The sequence below is a fragment of the Trichoderma evansii genome (genome assembly GCF_050947405.1).
Source record: "Trichoderma evansii strain SZMC 28006 chromosome Unknown GGI43scaffold_4, whole genome shotgun sequence".
In the NCBI taxonomy this organism is placed as follows: domain Eukaryota; kingdom Fungi; phylum Ascomycota; class Sordariomycetes; order Hypocreales; family Hypocreaceae; genus Trichoderma; species Trichoderma evansii.
In genome coordinates this window covers 1,367,580-1,385,387 of record NW_028145202.1, presented here as the reverse complement: position 1 = coordinate 1,385,387, position 17,808 = coordinate 1,367,580, and the positions used below count along the sequence as shown (strand labels likewise).

The 17,808-nt window shown below is 50.1% G+C and overlaps 7 protein-coding genes across 7 annotated transcripts; 5 read left to right on the top strand and 2 right to left on the bottom strand.

Annotated features, from left to right (window-relative positions):
- Window positions 1-1,290: 1,290 nt before the first annotated feature.
- On the top strand, window positions 1,291-2,583 carry GGI43DRAFT_294445 (uncharacterized protein). Its single transcript, XM_083201424.1, has 2 exons — window positions 1,291-2,119; window positions 2,561-2,583. The coding sequence occupies exon 1, from the start codon at window positions 1,484-1,486 to the stop codon at window positions 1,973-1,975; it is 492 nt and encodes a 163-aa protein (XP_083063435.1). The 5' UTR covers window positions 1,291-1,483; the 3' UTR covers window positions 1,976-2,119; window positions 2,561-2,583.
- GGI43DRAFT_294461 (ras family-domain-containing protein) lies at window positions 1,782-3,269 on the top strand. The gene is made up of 2 exons (XM_083201425.1): window positions 1,782-2,161; window positions 2,339-3,269. The coding sequence occupies exons 1-2, from the start codon at window positions 2,057-2,059 to the stop codon at window positions 2,939-2,941; spliced, it is 708 nt and encodes a 235-aa protein (XP_083063434.1). The 5' UTR covers window positions 1,782-2,056; the 3' UTR covers window positions 2,942-3,269.
- GGI43DRAFT_294414 (uncharacterized protein) lies at window positions 3,270-4,083 on the top strand. The gene has a single exon (XM_083201423.1). The coding sequence runs from the start codon at window positions 3,598-3,600 to the stop codon at window positions 4,009-4,011; it is 414 nt and encodes a 137-aa protein (XP_083063433.1). The 5' UTR covers window positions 3,270-3,597; the 3' UTR covers window positions 4,012-4,083.
- A 624-nt stretch (window positions 4,084-4,707) lies between these two features.
- On the top strand, window positions 4,708-5,483 carry GGI43DRAFT_398320 (uncharacterized protein; the record flags this gene model as incomplete). Its single annotated transcript, XM_083205210.1, has 3 exons — window positions 4,708-4,733; window positions 4,831-4,984; window positions 5,058-5,483. Coding segments are annotated over exons 2-3 (350 nt in total), but the record flags the coding sequence as incomplete, so codon positions are not given.
- A 968-nt stretch (window positions 5,484-6,451) lies between these two features.
- Window positions 6,452-8,130, bottom strand: GGI43DRAFT_294377 (uncharacterized protein). Its single transcript, XM_083201422.1, has 2 exons — window positions 7,859-8,130; window positions 6,452-7,793 (listed from the first exon to the last, which is right to left on the bottom strand). The coding sequence occupies exons 1-2, from the start codon at window positions 7,908-7,910 to the stop codon at window positions 6,565-6,567; spliced, it is 1,281 nt and encodes a 426-aa protein (XP_083063431.1). The 5' UTR covers window positions 7,911-8,130; the 3' UTR covers window positions 6,452-6,564.
- A 2,629-nt stretch (window positions 8,131-10,759) lies between these two features.
- GGI43DRAFT_381284 (GDP-mannose transporter) lies at window positions 10,760-12,121 on the bottom strand (the record flags this gene model as incomplete). Its single annotated transcript, XM_083203106.1, has 4 exons — window positions 10,760-11,199; window positions 11,265-11,633; window positions 11,687-11,777; window positions 11,864-12,121. 4 exons carry the CDS (start codon window positions 12,119-12,121, stop codon window positions 10,760-10,762), a joined length of 1,158 nt encoding a protein of 385 aa, XP_083063430.1.
- A 2,662-nt stretch (window positions 12,122-14,783) lies between these two features.
- Window positions 14,784-17,647, top strand: GGI43DRAFT_381283 (chitin synthase class III; the record flags this gene model as incomplete). The annotated part of the gene is made up of 3 exons (XM_083203105.1): window positions 14,784-14,852; window positions 14,937-17,447; window positions 17,510-17,647. 3 exons carry the CDS (start codon window positions 14,784-14,786, stop codon window positions 17,645-17,647), a joined length of 2,718 nt encoding a protein of 905 aa, XP_083063429.1.
- Between the last annotated feature and the right edge of the window lie 161 nt (window positions 17,648-17,808).

Below are 17,808 nucleotides of genomic sequence, written 5' to 3'. Positions count from 1 at the left end.
AAAAAAAAAAAAAAAATGCTGCCCAACCGTTGTGGCTGGATAGGGTTGTTTCGATCTGGATTTGCCGTACGCACCCGTTGGGCCAGCACTAATGAAAGGGTATTGATCCTATCAGCAGTATTACCGCATATTAGCACGTCCGCTCGGTTTATTTCCGCTCAAACCTGGTGCCTGCGCAGCCCAGTGCCTTGTGTCCTTGTGTTTTAATCAAGTTACGGATGTCGTCGTGGACCCTACAAAGCAAATTGGCATGGAAATTGAATCATTTTACGGCGTCCATGGCAGGTACTGCGAAGCCCAGCATCTCGTGGCAGCGGCGGCACTGCTCTACCTCGTGGGTACCTCTCGGGTAGCACCATTTGGAGCTACTGCTAGGGCCGTGCTTGGGTACGACGTGCTTCGACTCCGGCTCGGACTTTTATCTCGATGCATCTGCAGCCTGTTAAAATACATACATACATAGGTACTCCATATCATGACACTCTGCTCACGCAGGCCCTGTCTTACACTGCCAAACAGCACATCGCAAGGGCAAGCAAGTGGCATCTGCTGCCGGCAGGTGCTCGTATATGTGCTCGCTCGTGCTGCTTCAAACATGCCGATGATTCCCTTGCTGCCGTCTTCTGACATAATCTCGCCGCTAATTTTCTGCGTTGCAGGCTTAGTACGAAGTATCTCTGAGGTACCTATCACCATCATCCAGGGTCTGGGTTATACTTGTACGTGGCGTCCGCAGACAACGAGACAAGCAAATCCGCCCCAGACGCTTTGACCGCAGGGTTGTCGGGGCCGCAAGCTCCAAGCTCAATCCATGCCTTGCTGGCTGCAAAAGCCCTGCGCTGCTCGGCGGACGCAGGCTGCAGACGGGCCCTGTAGGGGAGAAGGGCAAAATAGGGGATCATTGGACAGAGCCAGATGCCTGTGCTGCTGCGAGCCCTCGGCCTGTACGAGCGTGTTATGTACCTGTACGAGTGCCTGGCCGAGCGAAGCCTCTGCGTGGGTTGGCTGGTTTGTGTCCCCAGAAGGGTTTAGCTGGCCTGGGGCAGGGCCTGGGCGCGCAGCTCTGGCGTTCCGGCTGCCACTAACTGGCAGCTAAAGCGCTGCTATTCAGCGCAGACGGTGCTGCTAGGACCAGCTTGGCACTGCTAATTGTGCTGCGGCATTCTTCTGCCTGGTCTCGCTGAAGCATCACCCCAATGCGTGCTCCCCCTTCAAGGAGACTGCACCAGTCCCGGTACCTGTACTTGCTGGCAGGCTGTTGCTCCTCACCTCACGCTACGCTACACGCAAGTACCTCCCACTAGGCTCAAACGTCCTAGACCTCAACGCTCTCCGCACCAGAGAAACTTTCTGGCTCTACCCAGGGCACGATACACGGCGAGTACTGCTACATAAATAAGTACAGTACCTGCCCAACAGGCGGCGTGCTTCGCGTTCTCCATCCAGTGCTGCTCCGTACAAAGTACATGCTCCGAACGTGCATATGTACAGGCTGCATACTGCATATGGCATTACCTCCATACCGTTACTAGGCCTAGGGACTGCAGACTGCCTGCTAGCCTGTCTGTGCCTCCATTTTCCCTGCGAACGGCCGCGTCCCTCTTTAAACCGCTCTCCCGTAACCGCCTCCAGAGCCCCCTATCAGCAAGCCTCTTGTTATCCCAAATCCAAAGCCGGACCCGCCCAAAATCCACACCTGCTTCTCCACCACAGTCCACTCGACCAGCTCCAAGGTCGCCCAGAGCATCTTCGTCTCTTTGGCCGTGCTAGAACTGACACAAACATCCCTCCCCAAACTACTCCCTCTGATTCCAATTGCATCTCGCACAGCATCTCCCAACCATTGCACAGTCGCCGTGCTGCGCCCATCCTCCTGCCTTCGGCCCTCGAGTTGCTGCTTCGCTCTGCTGCTTCATCCTTTTCATTGCTTTTGCTGCTCATCCCCGTCCCGCTCCTCCTTTCGCAGCGCCGCTAGCGGGCCCTTTTGGAATCGCCAGCGAAAACCCTAGGATTGCTTGTCTTAGCTCGGTCGCTCGACCACTAACTTGCGCCCATCATGGCGGGCAGAATGGTGCTGTACAAACTGGTGGTGCTGGGAGATGGTGGTGTTGGCAAGACGGCCTTGACCATCCAGCTGTGTCTGCAGCATTTCGTTGAGACGGTAAGCATAACCCTTTTTCCTCACTACGAGGCCATGGACGAAAATAGCGTCCCCAATTGCTTCTTCCCCTCTCCTGATCCATTGGGTTGAGCGGTGGCGGGAATGGAAGAGGGGCAGAAACAATGAGGAGTCGTCCACCGAGAGATACATGTTTTAGCTAACGATTGATGCCAACAGTACGACCCGACAATTGAGGATTCGTACCGCAAGCAGGTTGTGATTGATGGCCAGCCCTGCATGCTTGAGGTGCTCGATACGGCCGGCCAAGAAGAGTACACAGCACTGAGAGATCAATGGATTCGCGACGGTGAAGGTTTTGTGCTGGTCTACAGCATCGCATCCCGCTCATCCTTTACTCGCATTAAGCGGTTTCACCACCAGATACAGCGCGTCAAGGAGTCGGTAGCTTCTTCACCGTCATACCCCGGCTCTCCTCTTTCTGCTACCAACTCGCAGCTGCCTGTACCCATCATGCTTGTCGGCAACAAGAGCGACAGAGTCACCGAGCGCGAGGTATCGACCCAAGAGGGACATGCTTTGGCTCGAGAGCTGGGCTGTGAGTTTGTTGAGGCCTCAGCTAAGAACTGCATCAACGTAGAAAAGGCTTTCTACGACGTCGTGAGGATTCTACGCCGACAGCGCCAGCAGGCTGCACGACCCCCGGCGGGCTCAGGCGGCCGAACCCGAACAAGCAATGGCGATGCAGGCGGAGGAGGCCGAGATTCGCACAAGTACGGGCGCCCCGGTGGCAAGAGCAAGTCCAAGTGCATCGTGTTATGAGCGGCTCCATTGGTCTCATCTTCCAACTTCCGATACCTCTTGAGGGCTGGGCCATGTGCCATGTTGGATAACGCGCGCTTGATTTTGCATGCTTTCGGTTTTTTGTTTTTTGATGCTTTTGTCTACTTGTTGAACTTGACATGACATCCGCTAGGTGTCTCTCATTCGATGGAATAGAATGGTTCGGAGCTGACGCGACGTCAACTCCGCAGCAGCAAGAGCTGGTGCTCTGTTTTTGGCCCTTCCCCCGCTGTTGGACGAGCTTTCAGTATTTTTATATGATTACGACGGCACTTTTTGGAAAAAAAGAAAGAAAACGCATCTTTATTTAAAACTTACGGCTCCTCGAATTGGCGCATGGCGTAAGACATGTGCACGCACAGACGCACACATACAAATCACACTGGCGGCATATCTTGCGGCGCTGGATTTCCAACATGTTTATACCGTTACTGGACAACCTGAACGCGGCTCTTTGATGATTTTTGGGAGCAATAAACTCGTTTCTTTTTTCCCTCTGGCGTTACCTGACGATTTGACACGCACCGATCAACGCCAATTGCTGTCTCCAACGCCGGCGGTACCTCTTATCTCTCCCTGCATCGTCACCATTTCCTACTCTCTTTTGCGTTCGTTTCCCCACAGATCTGGAATGGATGGTCGTGCGGGTGTTCCAGGAGTCTTCGGTTGAGTCTGGTTTCTTTTTTCCTTTCCGACAGTTTCATCTCTGCTACTCCCTTTTCAAATTTTGGGTTACAAAAAGTACATCACCGTATACGTCTTGGGCACATGTCATGGGAGGGGTGTTGATAGCGATATCTTGTTGGATCTGTCATTTTCTTATTTACTATGTTATTGTTGTTATTATCCCATATTGTGTTGGTTTCCTTTCCTTTTTTTTTCTCTTTTATTATCCTTATATCTGGTTTCTAGACGAAATTGTACGGAAGAAGGGAATGCTGGATATGCTAGAAGCTACAATTCCTTGTTTTTTTTCTCAGAAGTTCAAACTTTCCTTTTCTCTCTCCTTTTTCATTTTCATTTGTAAACAAGAGCGAAATTTGGGATAGGCCTACGCCACTTTGGCCCAAGAGGGGAAAAGCAAGAAGAAAAAAGTCCAAACTGCATTGATGTTTTTTTCGAAGACTGTGGCGGAACTCACTGGGACGATTTGCGGGCTGTTGCGAGGCTGTACCTTTGCTTTGCTCTCAGACTACATACTACCTAGCAGTACCTTGAATTGACATAACCCAGTGTCACTCGTCATATTCTTACAGCTGATCCGTCTGCCTATCCGTACATGTGAAGTACTCTCGAAACCTGTGATAATCCGCAATGATGTAATTATGCGGTGTATATACTTGTATATGCCATTTCTCACCCTTGGCTTTGATAGGCGCCCCCTTGCTCCCCAGGAAAAGGCTATACTCAGTTCCGGTGCTGGGGCGTTTGAGCCTTGATGTGTCATAAGTACCGGCGAACTCAGTAGGGCGAAAACTGGAGCACCAGTTAGCGTTTTGATCTACAGCAAAGGTCGTTGACAAGGCCAAGCTGACCACCTGGTGGCTTTTAGGGAGGGAGAGAGACGATCACTGGAGTAGGGATGTGCACGGCAGAGGTTTCCGACGGGAATTTATTTGTGGAGAGGCTGACGGCATCAATTGCTTTGACGGGCAATTTTGATGAATAAGTTTTTAAAGTTTATTAATTTGAAAGAGGCTACTTTTCTCGTCTTTAGACAATTGGATATTTTTGTAGTTCAATTGTGTTTTTTTATTCTTTTGTGGTGAATGTAGGTACATGCCATATAGCTTTAGTTGGCCGTCAAGGTATAGCTACCTCTAGCTGCCTAGTAGCTAGCACATGTAAAACGCTGAACCAACTTATAGTTTGAGCCGCAAACGATTAAGCCACTACCTACCTATAGCTTGGTCAAACACGACAATATGAGGCACCAACACTATTGCCTTGTCTCTCTATGTTCTCCTCTCCGGATAATTAGTCTTCCCCAAACGAGAAAGATAGTCTCACTTTCTATAAACGGTCAGTGGTTCGATTGCGTATGACTCGGCAACTCCGCATAGACAACGGCCCTATCAACTAACTATATCACTAGACAGCGAACTAAAGCTTCTTGGATGCGGGATAACGACAACGACAGGTGGTGTGTGTGGGACTATTGATTTTCTCTTTTTTAGCCAATTGGAGATAATACATGTCATTCGGGCAACTATTCTCCTACCCTTTTCTTTTTCTCTCTTTTCTTTGAGTGGCTGGATTTGGTTTGTGGTGTATAGTACGCAGAATGGCACTTTATTTGTTCTAGTGTCTTTGTTGTTTAGAATCTCCACTCTCGTTTGCTTTCCTGATTGACGGAATATTGTTCGTGATCAGCCAAAAGATAGATTTCTATTAAGGATATGGAGATTCATATTCGGGCCAATCTATAACTTTGCTGTCAAAATCCCAAAGACTAAAAAGTGGCATTTCAAGCCAACCCGGCAACGTCAACCGAGTTTAGCAAAGGCCTAAATCCTCTCCCGTACAAACAACAACAAAAGTTCCCGTGCTAACCACCAAAATACTAATTGCTGACCTAAGAGACAAAAAAGGATCAATATGAGCAGATGCCAAGAAAAAAGGCCGCAATATAAAAAAGGAAGAAAATGAAGCAACTCTTTTTGGTTTGTCTGGGCAAAAACGTCAAACTATTCAATTTGCCCCGCTCTCTTGCATTGGGTCTTTCACAAAACTTACACGCCATCTAACGGTTTTTTCTGAAGCCGGAGTGTGCCACTTTTTGCAACATCTCGGCGTCTTTTGAGACAAATGTCAAGTTATTCTTACGTTTTTGAAACCCCCAAAAAGTTATAGACCGTAAAAGCACGATTTAGCTGCTCATCTTCATCTCATGATCTAAACTCTGCAAGGGTGTTGAATAGTCTTGACACGCAGCCTGGTGGCGTCCTAAGTCATCCCAAGTCATCCTAAGGCAAGGGGCCAAAGCAGATTCAGAAACTTGATCAGCCTATCGGCCATAGTCGGCTTATCAACTGGTTTGGTGCGGAACGCCTCTTCGTCTATTGCCAACCTAGTTTGCATTTAGACTGAGATCGGGCAACAACACCTATGCCTATCGCCTTGGAGTTCGGCGTTGTCCTTAACTACTTGCAATAGGCATCTTTACTTACAACAGGCATTATCCGCAAAACCATATGCCAAGTTCATCTACAAGAAATCCAGGCTGACGTGTTGAATTTGAAAATACGCTGACATACACATCCAGATAACAAGCACAATTGCTGGGCAAATCATGTTTTCTATTCAAAATAATAATAAATAAATCGAGCATACAAAAAGATGTTACTATTTGTTGCTTGAAAATCCATGCCGCCATCTGTCATCAATCCCTGCGACATTTTGTCCCGGTATAAAAAAAGACGCCATAAACCCGTTACTGAAGATATTCTCTCGTCGCTGAAGAAAGCAGGGGTCTCCAAAAAAGTATAACACGAAAAGTATAGAAATAGAAAAAAGGGAGACAAAGAAAAAAACCTCCCCGTCACGCTCATCATTGACTCGTGTGAATCAACATATATAAAAGACCTTCAGGGTTGATTGGATTAATCCTTAGTTTCATGCTCATCGCCAAAAGGGCTAGTATCACGCTTCTGAGAGCCTGAATGCTCGCCCTCTTTGGTGGCCGCCCTTTCTCTGCCGGGTGAAGAAGGGGCCTCAACAGAGATCTTGGGGCTTGAATCGCCCTCTGGAGGGTCAGAGAACGGTCCCTGGTCTTCTTTTGATGACTCTCCATGGCTCGTGGGTGGAGTGCTGTCCAATGTCTCTGGTGACTTGTTGCCGAGTGTTGTGGAGGATGCGTTAGCCTCAGGCTTGGAGGCAATTTCCACCATTCTCAGTCCAGAGCCTCCCACTTTGACAACCTGTGCGCGAGCTTGGGTAACAGTGTTGGCACTGTTGAGGAAAGTAGATCCAACGCTAAAGTTGCTTGCCGCACTCGTAGGTCGTAGGTGCTTGTTGGAAGCGTTGAACTTGTCAAAGTCGATGTTGGGAACAGGGGGAGTGCTGGGGGCGCTTGAGCCAGACTTGACGCTCACCATTGTCGGCTTGGCACGCATAACGGTCTGGGCAGGAGTCAAGACTTGCTGCTTGCCGCCGCCAAAGATGGTAGACGCAACGGAAGAGCGAGGAGGAGCAAATGAAGTTCGGTCCGAAAAGGCAGAGATACCAGAGTAGGTCGAGTCTCGCAGGTTGCCGGGAACAAAGAAGTGAGGATCGGCCTCAGAATCGCGGTATCCTTCGGTATGGTGCATGGGAATCGGCGGAACAGGGGGGACCAGAACATTGGGCGACGTAGGGGTGGCTCGGTTGGTGACGCCGGGAATGTAGGCGATTTGGATAATGTTGGAAGCACGAGTGAGAACGGTTGAGGCAATGGAATGGACAGTATGTGTCGATCCGCGGCGTGTAACTCGGTTGCCATTCTTTTCGCTGCCTTCGGGAGCGCCTTCTTCGGTGCCATAGACCGCTTGGGCGCTTTGTCTCTTGGGCTTGATTAGGAATCTCCAGACCAGGTAAGTGATGATGGCAACGGCAGCAAGACCACCAATGACACCACCGGCGATAGGTCCTGCGCTTGGTCCGCCGCTGCCGCCACCATTTCCGCTGCTAGTCGAGGGCGTAGCATTCGGCGCGCAGAAGGAAGTAGGACACTGCGTACAATCAAGGGGAACTGTAAACTGACAGCTCTCATCGGATTTGCAAGAAGGACATTGAAGCTTGGAAGTGTCATCGCACTTGACGCAGTCGCCTGATCTTGGGACCAGTCTCATCACTGGGATAGATATTAGTAGCCATAATAGGACAGTAGCATGCGTCCATGCCTCTGGAATTCCTCACCTTCATGCAGTTCCGTAATGTCCCTCGCAACGAGATACGAGGTCGTGTCCATCTTGGGCGATTTCTTTGTGACAATAGGTAACAATAGCGCTCGGTAGTCCACAGTGACGAGATAGAGTCGTTCAGGTCGGATTCGTTAACGATGGGGGCGTCGAGCAAATGCAGCGGATAATACGGATCGTCAGGAAGCTCTTGGATGTCCGGGATTTTTTAAATATTGATTTTTTCTTTTCTTTTTTTCGCTTAAACGTGATAATACTCGAGTAGCTGTCTCCGGCCAAAGAAGACGAGTGCTTTGTCTCGTGGCGTAGGTCGAGAGGTTGAAAGACAGCGGGAAATTGGAAGAAAGGAGTGGACTGAGTCTAGCTCAAACAAACAAATCCAAAGAATTAAAGACAAAAAAGGTAATAAAAAAGCGAGTGTGAGTGGTAAACAACAAGATGCTAGATCAAGACGAATAGAACGACATAATCGGCCTTGGCGACAGTCGAGGATGGAAAAAACGAACGGAAGAGAAGACTTGCAGCTGCTCCCCGGGTTCGTTGGACGCTCGGTGTTTTCTGTGCTGATTGTCGTTCGACAAGGCGAGAAAAGAGGGCGCAGTGGAGGTTTGAGTGAGAAGCGAAAGAAGGACCTGCGCTTGTTGGGGCGGACGGCAGAGCGACACGCAGCTGGCGCTGAAGCACGAGCTTCTACAGGGCCCTGCCCGCCAAGCTTGCCCTTCTGAATGCTGCTGCAAAGCAAAGAACGCAGAAAGATGGGCCCCCCGGTTTGGCCATGGGGGGGCGTTTCTGGCGCCAGGGGCAGCGTCAGGGAGCTAGAGCCGCTTGGAGCCTAGCCGCCTGCATTTCGCAGCGCCCGCGCACAGTGCATCTTGCGCCGGCGGGCCCTCTGACAGCCTCTTGTTTTGGGCTGTTTTGGGCCGGTGCCAGGGGCTGTGGGAGGCGCTGGAGCGGCGCTGAGTGGCCACGGGAGCTGCGCGTAGTGGGGCGCCGCACCGCTGGGAAGGACCGTCCGGACACTGTGGGATCGCACCGTGGCCTCCGCTCCCCCATTGCAGCGCCACTATTGTTTACCACCTGCTAGTAGCTGTTAGTACGATTCGCACTGCGACGAGCACTATCTTAACTCTGTACTAGCACTCACTTCATTCCATAACGAGGGTGGACCTTGCTTGCTTGTCTTCTGTCCGCTAATGCTGAGGGCAGCCTGGCCGCTGCAACGTTGTGGATTTCTGGTCTGCACCCATTTTACTGCAATAAGATTCACGACAATGCGCTGGCTGGGCGTGCTAACCGTGTTTTTTTAATTACACCTAGAGGCTCGCCACCATGATTTGACACCCGATCCGCTACTGCCGTGCTGTGTCTCTACTGTACGGAGCCCATAGTGGGTGTCCAGGGTGAAAGAGTACGTATACGCAAGTGGCATGTACTCCGTATTCGATTCGTTTTTCTGCTCCGTGGACACGTAATGCGGTTAATTCGCTGCTTTTCGTCGCCGGTTATCGCTCCAGACGAGCCTTGCAGCAAGGAATCTGGGCCTCAGACAAAATAACAGGCAAAAATAGAAAAATAAAAGACTTGAAGATGTCTCGCGTTTCAGTGGATGAACCACCTGGTGCCACCTACTACTCCGCTACCTCCAGCGCCTCGCAGCCCGCGTGGGACGAAAGACGTTTTCCACTGATTCAGCCCAGCCGTCCCTGGATCCAATGGCTTCTCGTCGATTGGGCGGCTTGCGCGAGATTTCTCCATGCGGGCGTTGGCACAGTACAGGATAAGAAAGAAAAAATCGCCATTGGGCAAGCCGCAGGCATCTTCCCAGTGAGATGATCCACCAAGAAAGAAGGAAGAGGAAAAAAAAGTAGCTGTTTTCTTGGCTTTTTTTCCCTCGTCAAATCCCTTGCTTACTTTGGTTCCAAGCTAAAATACCACACTTGCAGCAAGTTGTATTCCCCGTAAATTAACAATTTGCCAAAGCCAGCAAATCACGTTCGCTCCCCGCCATTATCGAGCATGACAACCCGTAAAATGAACGATCCTCGAGCAAGGGGGTGTGGTGTGGTTTAGAGGCGAGCACGTTTCGCACGTGCACGTATTACTCGTAGACTTATCGTTACCTACCAAGCATAGAGTATTGTATGCAGAGTACGGAATACGAAGTATTGTTTGCACTAATTTTAAGCAGGATTGCCATCATTTTGCCCTGCAAGTTGGCGGCCAGAGTCAATCTCACCGCAAATCTGGTTAGCAGCCTCATGTTGCATCTAAGTCTTGCGCCAGATAAACGCGAATTACGTGGGCCGGCAGTACGAAGAATTGCAACTCTAAAATATGACCAGATGGTATCGTGCAGATCCTTTGTTCTGGAACCTGGACAATGTCCTGATTGCAGCGGAGAATGCGCGCTTTTGGGACAAGCTCGTTACAGATATACCATATTAGGCGTTCTTGGATGTATTCGTGGTATCTGTTTATCTGATTTGGAGCGTTTACATAATGCTCGCTGGCTCTTGCTATATTCGTAAGTATGTACGAAGTAATTACTCCGGGCTTCAAGAAGTTGATTGGCATCATACCAAGTGGCATTGCGACGCGAGCATGCCTTTCTCTTCCATCGGTTGTTCCGAACTGGCTCTCTTCACACGGGAGAAGATTGATATATTGTTATATCTTGTAATATCTTGTAATATCTTGAAAAAAGAATCGTAATTATCATGACAAGACACTGCCATCATTAAATCTTGACTTCTTCACGCGTTGGCTGGATAAATCTAGAGTACAATCCCACAAAATTCTATAACTTCCCAATAGTAGCATAAATACTCAAACTCCACTGTCCATCCTATTCCATCCTTTTCCATCACCGTCGATCTTTTAATCTATTGATTTCAGAGCTTTACGCGTTTGACGCGTCGTTGTTGCTCTGAGAGCTGGCACTCATGACAGGCTTGGTCACGGGAAGCGACATCTTGGCCTTCTCGGTCTGGCGAACCTTGCCCCAGGCATACACAAGACCACTGAAGAAACCAATGATAATGGCAGACACACTACCAAAGGTAACAGGGGCATCGAAGAAAATAAGACCACTGACAGCGATAGGAAGCTTGTTCAGGGCTCCCACCATCGAATAAGTGGTAGAAGAAGTAACACGAATGCACCAGGCAGACGAGTATGAAATGAAAATAGCACACAGACCCGAGTAGATCATACCGATGATGAGGCTGTTTCGAGTCTCCGCGGGGAAGTTTCGAGCCAGGTTCTCAGCAGACCAATCCTCAAGCAGAAGAGAGCCAACAATCAGGACGGGAATGGTCAAGAAGTTGTTGTAGAACATGGCTGTACGGGGATGGTTAGCATTTGTTGTCATATCTTGGCATATATATCTAGGGAGAAACACTCACTGTCCCAGTCCTTGAAACCCATCTTCTTAATGACCTTGCGCATACCAAGAACAAAGGCGGCTTGGCAGAAGACATTCAGGGCCATCCAGGTGTAACCGACTTGCAGAGTGGCAAGGGATTGAGAGGCCTTTGATGAACGTCCGGCAGCATCGGCATCAGCCCAGGCGGCAACGATGGAGCTGAAAACAATCAAGCCAAAGGAGAGAAGAATGGTTGGGCTGACGCTTCCGCCGAACCAGAGCACCTCACCGTAGGCGATGACAATAATGGTCAAGTTCTTGAAGATAGTGTACACAGGCACAGAGAGGTATTGAAGAGCCTTGGCGCCAGTATAAATCATACCAACCAAAAGAACAGAAATGGGGAACCCTGTACAACATTAGCAACTCTGTAAGCCAACAATTCAAACAACAAGAGCTGACATTTTTTGCCCTTTTCAACGTCAAACGCAGAAAGGTTGGTGATGAGGCCGGCCTGCTTGCAAGCCTGAATAGCAACACAGCACACAATGGACTATTTGATAGTTAGACATTGTCATGTTTCAAAGAAAAGAAAAGGGGAAAAAAAAGTGATAAGGGGTAATGGGGAGTGAGATTTACCTGAATGGCCAGATATAAAAAGTTCATGTTCCATGAGGAGCCAGAGACAACGAATTTATTAACGACAGTCATACTGATGGAAGCCAGGCAGTAACCCAGAACAGAGGCCCCCGGGCTGTTGTCGATCTTGGACAAGCTAAAGCCAGTTGGTGCAGCCATTCGAGGTGAGGGCGAGCGAGAATAGGCCGCCTCGACCTTACCGCCGTCACCCATCTCGGCATCCCGGTGGCCATAGTCGTCGTTCTTTTTGTCTGACATTGCGAAGGTCACTGGTGTAGACGCTCAGACAGCCAGGCGATGAGGAATGATACAGGCAGTGGTAACGAGAGTGAGAATGAAGATGAGAGTGAAACGAGAGGCTGGCTTGACAGAGTCGCTAAGGGTGGGTTCCACGCGAAATTCTCTGGGGGCGGAGATGGCGCGATCTGCGTCGGAAGGGAGGAAGGAAGATGGGTCAAACGAGAGGCTTCTTCTAGAATAAGAGAAGAAATGAAGACTATGCAAGAAGCGCGTGGGCGTGAGGTTGTTGTGAAGACCGCTCTTTGCCAGACACAGACACGTACTCCCTAGTACTCCTAACTCCGTACATGCAATTCAGGAGAACAAATCTTGTCTGCGGTTGGGAAATTTCATCTCGATCCCTTAGTGGGGCAAACCCGGCCGAAAGGGGTTTAGCGACGCAGGCGCACCGCCTCCCACTCTTGTGTCCAGAGATTCTCCGTACGAGAAAGTGAGGATTTTTTCACCTGGTGGCGATTGGACGCTGGAATACGTGGTACGGAACACCAGGCATGGGGCTGGCCGATAGGCGCAAGACTTTATCCTCAGATGGCGAGGGGTGACGATGCAGATACGGCAGCACCCACCCTATGGCCCGGCTTGGCCTCTGAATAGGCTAGTACTTGATGGTGTTTTGTCTGCATGTGGCCTATTCGCGCATCACTGTCTGTCTGTGATATGATATCGCGTCTCCATTGTAGTGTACATGTATATGTGCGTAGGGTGCCGGACAATAAGGTAGATTGCAACGTCTGCAGAATTGTCAGTGGGGCTGGCGCAAATTGAATCTAATCGCCCAGACTGGCAGATTAATATTAGCTGGCATGTGGCCCCTAGGTTGCGGGAGGCGGAAAATGCCTTATTACAGGTTCCTGGGAGAGCTGCCGGGCATCGATGCCTTTGAGATCCGGCATCAACGCAGGGCATAGTACAGAAGCCATTGTCTGCCACATCACCAGCGGGTGATTACTCATAAATCGGACTTTGCTATACTACAGTACAATGATGCGGAGTCTGGCTTCATCCCCAGTAGATCAAAGGATATTTTAGAAGATGGGCACGCAAACTTTACAAAGCATGTACCTTCAGCAAAGCCTCAGCAAGCCTGTGCTTAGCCAAGGACTAGTGTCTTCGGCGCCCATGGCATCTCGCACTGTAAGCACGGTATAAAAATAAGATCAGCAAAACGCCTTACCACTAACGCGTAAAATACAAGTCTAGCAGAAACAGACTGTGGCTGCACCGCCTCCACAGTGCTGCGGACGCACAGATGTCATTGGCCTCGATTTTAGCTGGTGCTATTTTTGGCAGCGATCAGGAAGGCCTAGTAATGATGAGATGAGAAGAGCCCTATATGGACTGGCTAGCGGATCACTCTGCTCCCGAGCACGCGAATAAGGGAAGTATTAAGCATGGATGGGGAATATCGCTAATGAAAAGATTGATACTGAGATGGAATCAATCAAATATACTCCATAGAAGCCGGAATGATGCTAATACACGCAAAATAGCTCCTATAAGCCCTGCTGTGGCTGGAGTAAGGAGCAACACGCTTATTAGTGAGCCGAGCCGAGAGTACACAGTGCTAGTACTGTACGTCCTTCTCTAGCAGACAGTGGGACGCAGTCAGCCGCGCTCCAGGGATTGGATGTCAGCATCTGGTGCTATTGCAGGGCCGGGCTTTCAAAAGCGGATACCGCCTTGTTTTTTGCCTACAGCCATACGAGATTTTGACACTTTTGCGGCTCGTGCGAGCATAGGGAGCTCTTTTTCAGCATCTGGGCAGCCTCGAGGCTTGGAATTTCCGGTGGCTTTGTGGCGAGCCATGAGTTGGAATGTGGGTGTCGAGCAACAAGGAAATCTTGTTTTTCTAGGTGCAAGTGAATGCAACGCGAGAAGCTGCCGGACCCTCCTGCATAAAGGGAGGGGCAACGTGATGACGACAGGTGATACTCTGCTGCCTCCGGCCTTTTTCTTCGAGCTCCAGTGCTGGTTTTTCTGTCTTACAGCGAGCGTTCGCTGCGGCTGTCTCACCGCAGACGCTAACTCGGGGCTGATAAGGCGGCCTAGCCCAAAGGATGCCCAGTGAATATGCTCGCCTGTTGTTTGAGAAGTCTGTACAGTGCAGGTGCGGTGGCTCAGCTCCCCCCCTCGAGGCCCCTTAGCGTCTAGCCTCCCCTATTCTGGGCCATCGCTCGAGTGGCCGGGCACTGTATGCATTTCGTACTGTCCGAAACAAGATCCTAGAAGCACGCAGCACTTGGGGCATCTCCTGAATCGTTCGCGAGAGCCTTTCCCTCCCCTTATTATTCTTTTCAGCCCACCAGGCTTCGTCGTCAACTCTCGCTCTTCCATCTTCCCCAACCTTCAATCCCATCATTCGAGGCTGGTGCCTCATTGCTCGTATCGTTAGGGGTCGGGTTGCTTTCCGCAAACAAAGCTGGCATTGAGCTCAATAGATTTTTCTTGTCCCTCTCTCTCTTTGGGGTCCCCTATTTTTTTCGTCCCCCCATTGTACCTATTGGGATATACGCGAGCCAACTAGACACGAATTACGAACAAACATTCCACCAAAAGACGCTCGTTAGCATTACGATTTTCATAGCCGTCGTCTTGATACCATTTTAGAAATAGGACCATCATGGCATACAACGGTGCCGGTGGCCAAGGCGGGGGACACCCGCTACAGGATCTTCCCTCAGGCAGTAGCGTGAGTAGCCACCAAAATGAGGACCAAGGGCGACGTCGAGATTAAGTTAAGCAAGGTTTGGCTAACGCTGTCTTCTTTCTCTAGTATCACTTGCCCCCCCACGAGCAAGAGGAAGAAGCTGGACGATATCTGCTGAACGAGCCCGGCGCGCATGGCTACGAGCATGACCGACTTGGTGCTGGGACTCCTCCCGACCGTCCTGTCTCAGCTTACAGTCTCACCGAGTCCTATGCCCCTGGAGCATCACCCATCGGCACTCCTGGCTTGGGCAGTGACAATGGCTACAACCAGTATGGCCAGGGCCCGGGATACGATTTCCCCCGCCCCGCCTCTACTGTCCATGACAACGATGACGACAGCTGGGTCCAGAGACAGCAGCAGCCCGCTGGTGGCGGTCTGAAGCGTTACAACACCAGAAAGGTCAAGCTTGTTCAGGGCTCCGTTTTGAGTATCGACTACCCGGTGCCCAGTGCCATCAAGAACGCAGTTGAGCCAAAGTACCGCGATGTCGAAGGCGGCAACGAGGAATTCATCAAGATGCGATACACTGCCGCCACTTGTGATCCCAATGACTTCACTTTGAAGAACGGTTACGATTTGCGGCCGCGAATGTACAATCGTCACACGGAGCTTCTTATTGCCATTACCTACTACAACGAAGACAAGGTTCTGCTTGCCAGAACTCTGCACGGTGTGATGCAAAACATCCGAGACATCGTCAACCTCAAGAAGTCGACTTTCTGGAACAAGGGAGGTCCCGCCTGGCAGAAGATTGTCGTCTGCTTTGTCTTTGACGGTATCGACAAGGCTGACAAGAACACCCTGGACGTGCTCGCCACCATTGGTGTGTACCAGGATGGTGTCGTCAAGAAGGATGTCGACGGCAAGGAAACCGTTGCTCACATTTTTGAGTACACCAGTCAGCTTTCCGTCACACCCAACCAGCAGCTCATCCGACCTTCTGCGGACAATGCGCAAAACTTGCCCCCTGTCCAGTTTATTTTCTGCTTGAAGCAGCAGAACACCAAGAAGATCAACTCCCATCGTTGGTTGTTCAACGCCTTTGGCCGAATTTTGAACCCCGAAGTCTGTATTCTTCTTGATGCTGGTACCAAGCCCAGCCCTCGTTCGCTGCTGGCTCTGTGGGAAGGCTTCTACAACGACAAGGATCTTGGTGGTGCTTGTGGTGAGATTCACGCCATGTTGGGTAAGGGCGGCAAGAAGCTGCTCAACCCCCTGGTCGCTGTGCAGAACTTTGAGTACAAGATTTCAAATATTCTTGACAAGCCCCTCGAGAGTTCTTTCGGCTACGTCTCTGTGTTGCCCGGTGCTTTCTCCGCCTATCGTTTCCGAGCTATCATGGGACGTCCTCTGGAGCAGTATTTCCACGGTGATCACACGCTTTCCAAGATTCTCGGCAAGAAGGGTATCGACGGCATGAACATTTTCAAGAAGAACATGTTCTTGGCCGAAGATCGTATTCTTTGTTTCGAGCTGGTCGCCAAGGCTGGCCAGAAATGGCATCTGACCTACATCAAGGCTGCCAAGGGTGAGACAGATGTTCCCGAAGGTGCTGCCGAATTCATCAGTCAGCGTCGTCGTTGGCTCAACGGTTCGTTTGCTGCCTCTCTGTATGCGCTGATGCACTTCGGCCGAATGTACAAGAGTGGTCACAACATTATTCGAATGTTCTTCTTGCACATCCAGCTTATTTACAACTTCCTCAACGTCATCTTCTCTTGGTTCTCCCTGGCTTCTTACTATCTTACCACCACTGTCATCATGGACCTTGTCGGTACTCCTACGATTCCATCTAATAACACCAACGAGCATCACGCTTTCCCCTTTGGAGATACCGCGACGCCTATTGTCAACACGCTTCTGAAATACATCTATCTTGCATTCGTTATCTTGCAGTTTATCCTTGCTTTGGGTAACAGACCGAAGGGTTCCAAGTTCACGTATATTGCTTCTTTCATGGTCTTTGCTGTGATTCAGGGTTACATTTTGGTTCTTTCCGTCTTCTTGGTTGTCACCGCTTTCAAGACACCCATCGACCAGCAGATCAACTTTGACAACGGTGAAGACTTTGTCAAGAGTTTCTTCTTCGGTGCGAGTGCCGCAGGTGTTATTATCATTGCCCTGATTACCATTTACGGTCTTTACTTCATTGCTTCTTTCCTGTACCTCGATCCCTGGCACATGTTCCACTCTTTCCCCCACTACCTGTTGCTCATGTCGACCTACATCAACATTCTCATGGTCTACGCGTTCAACAACTGGCACGATGTGTCTTGGGGTACCAAGGGTTCCGATAAGGCTGAAGCTCTCCCGTCTGCCAATGTCCAGAAGGGTGAGAAGAACGAAGTAGTCGTCGAAGAAATTGAAAAGGAGCAAGAGGATATCGACAGTCAGTTCGAACAGACTGTGCGACGAGCCCTGGCTCCCTTCAAGGAGGAGGAAGAGATTGAGAAGAAGGACGTGGAAGACGGTTACAAGTCTTTCCGTACCGGTCTGGTCGTTTCTTGGTTGTTTACCAACATTGTTTTGATCATCGGTGTCACCACCGACAGCTTTAGCCAAGTCGGCTTTGTGGTAAGTGGCTTGTTTGATACGGCCTCTATTATAATGCTTCTGATAGCTAACAACTACTGTAGGGATCTGCCTCCAACCGTACTGCCAGTTTCTTCAAGTTCCTTCTGTACGCTACCGCCGTGCTGTCTCTCGTCCGTTTCATCGGGTTCCTCTGGTTCCTGGGTAAGACGGGTCTCATGTGCTGCTTCGCCAGAAGATAAATTAAAAGGTCGGATGCGACCCCGGTTAAGAGTTTGCGGCTGTGGTTTTACAGGAATATACGGGGTTGCCTAGTAGACAAACTATTTCATATACAGATATACCTTGGCTTGTAACGTTATTAAGGCATTAATGTTTTTAGCATGTTTCTTTGTTCACACGG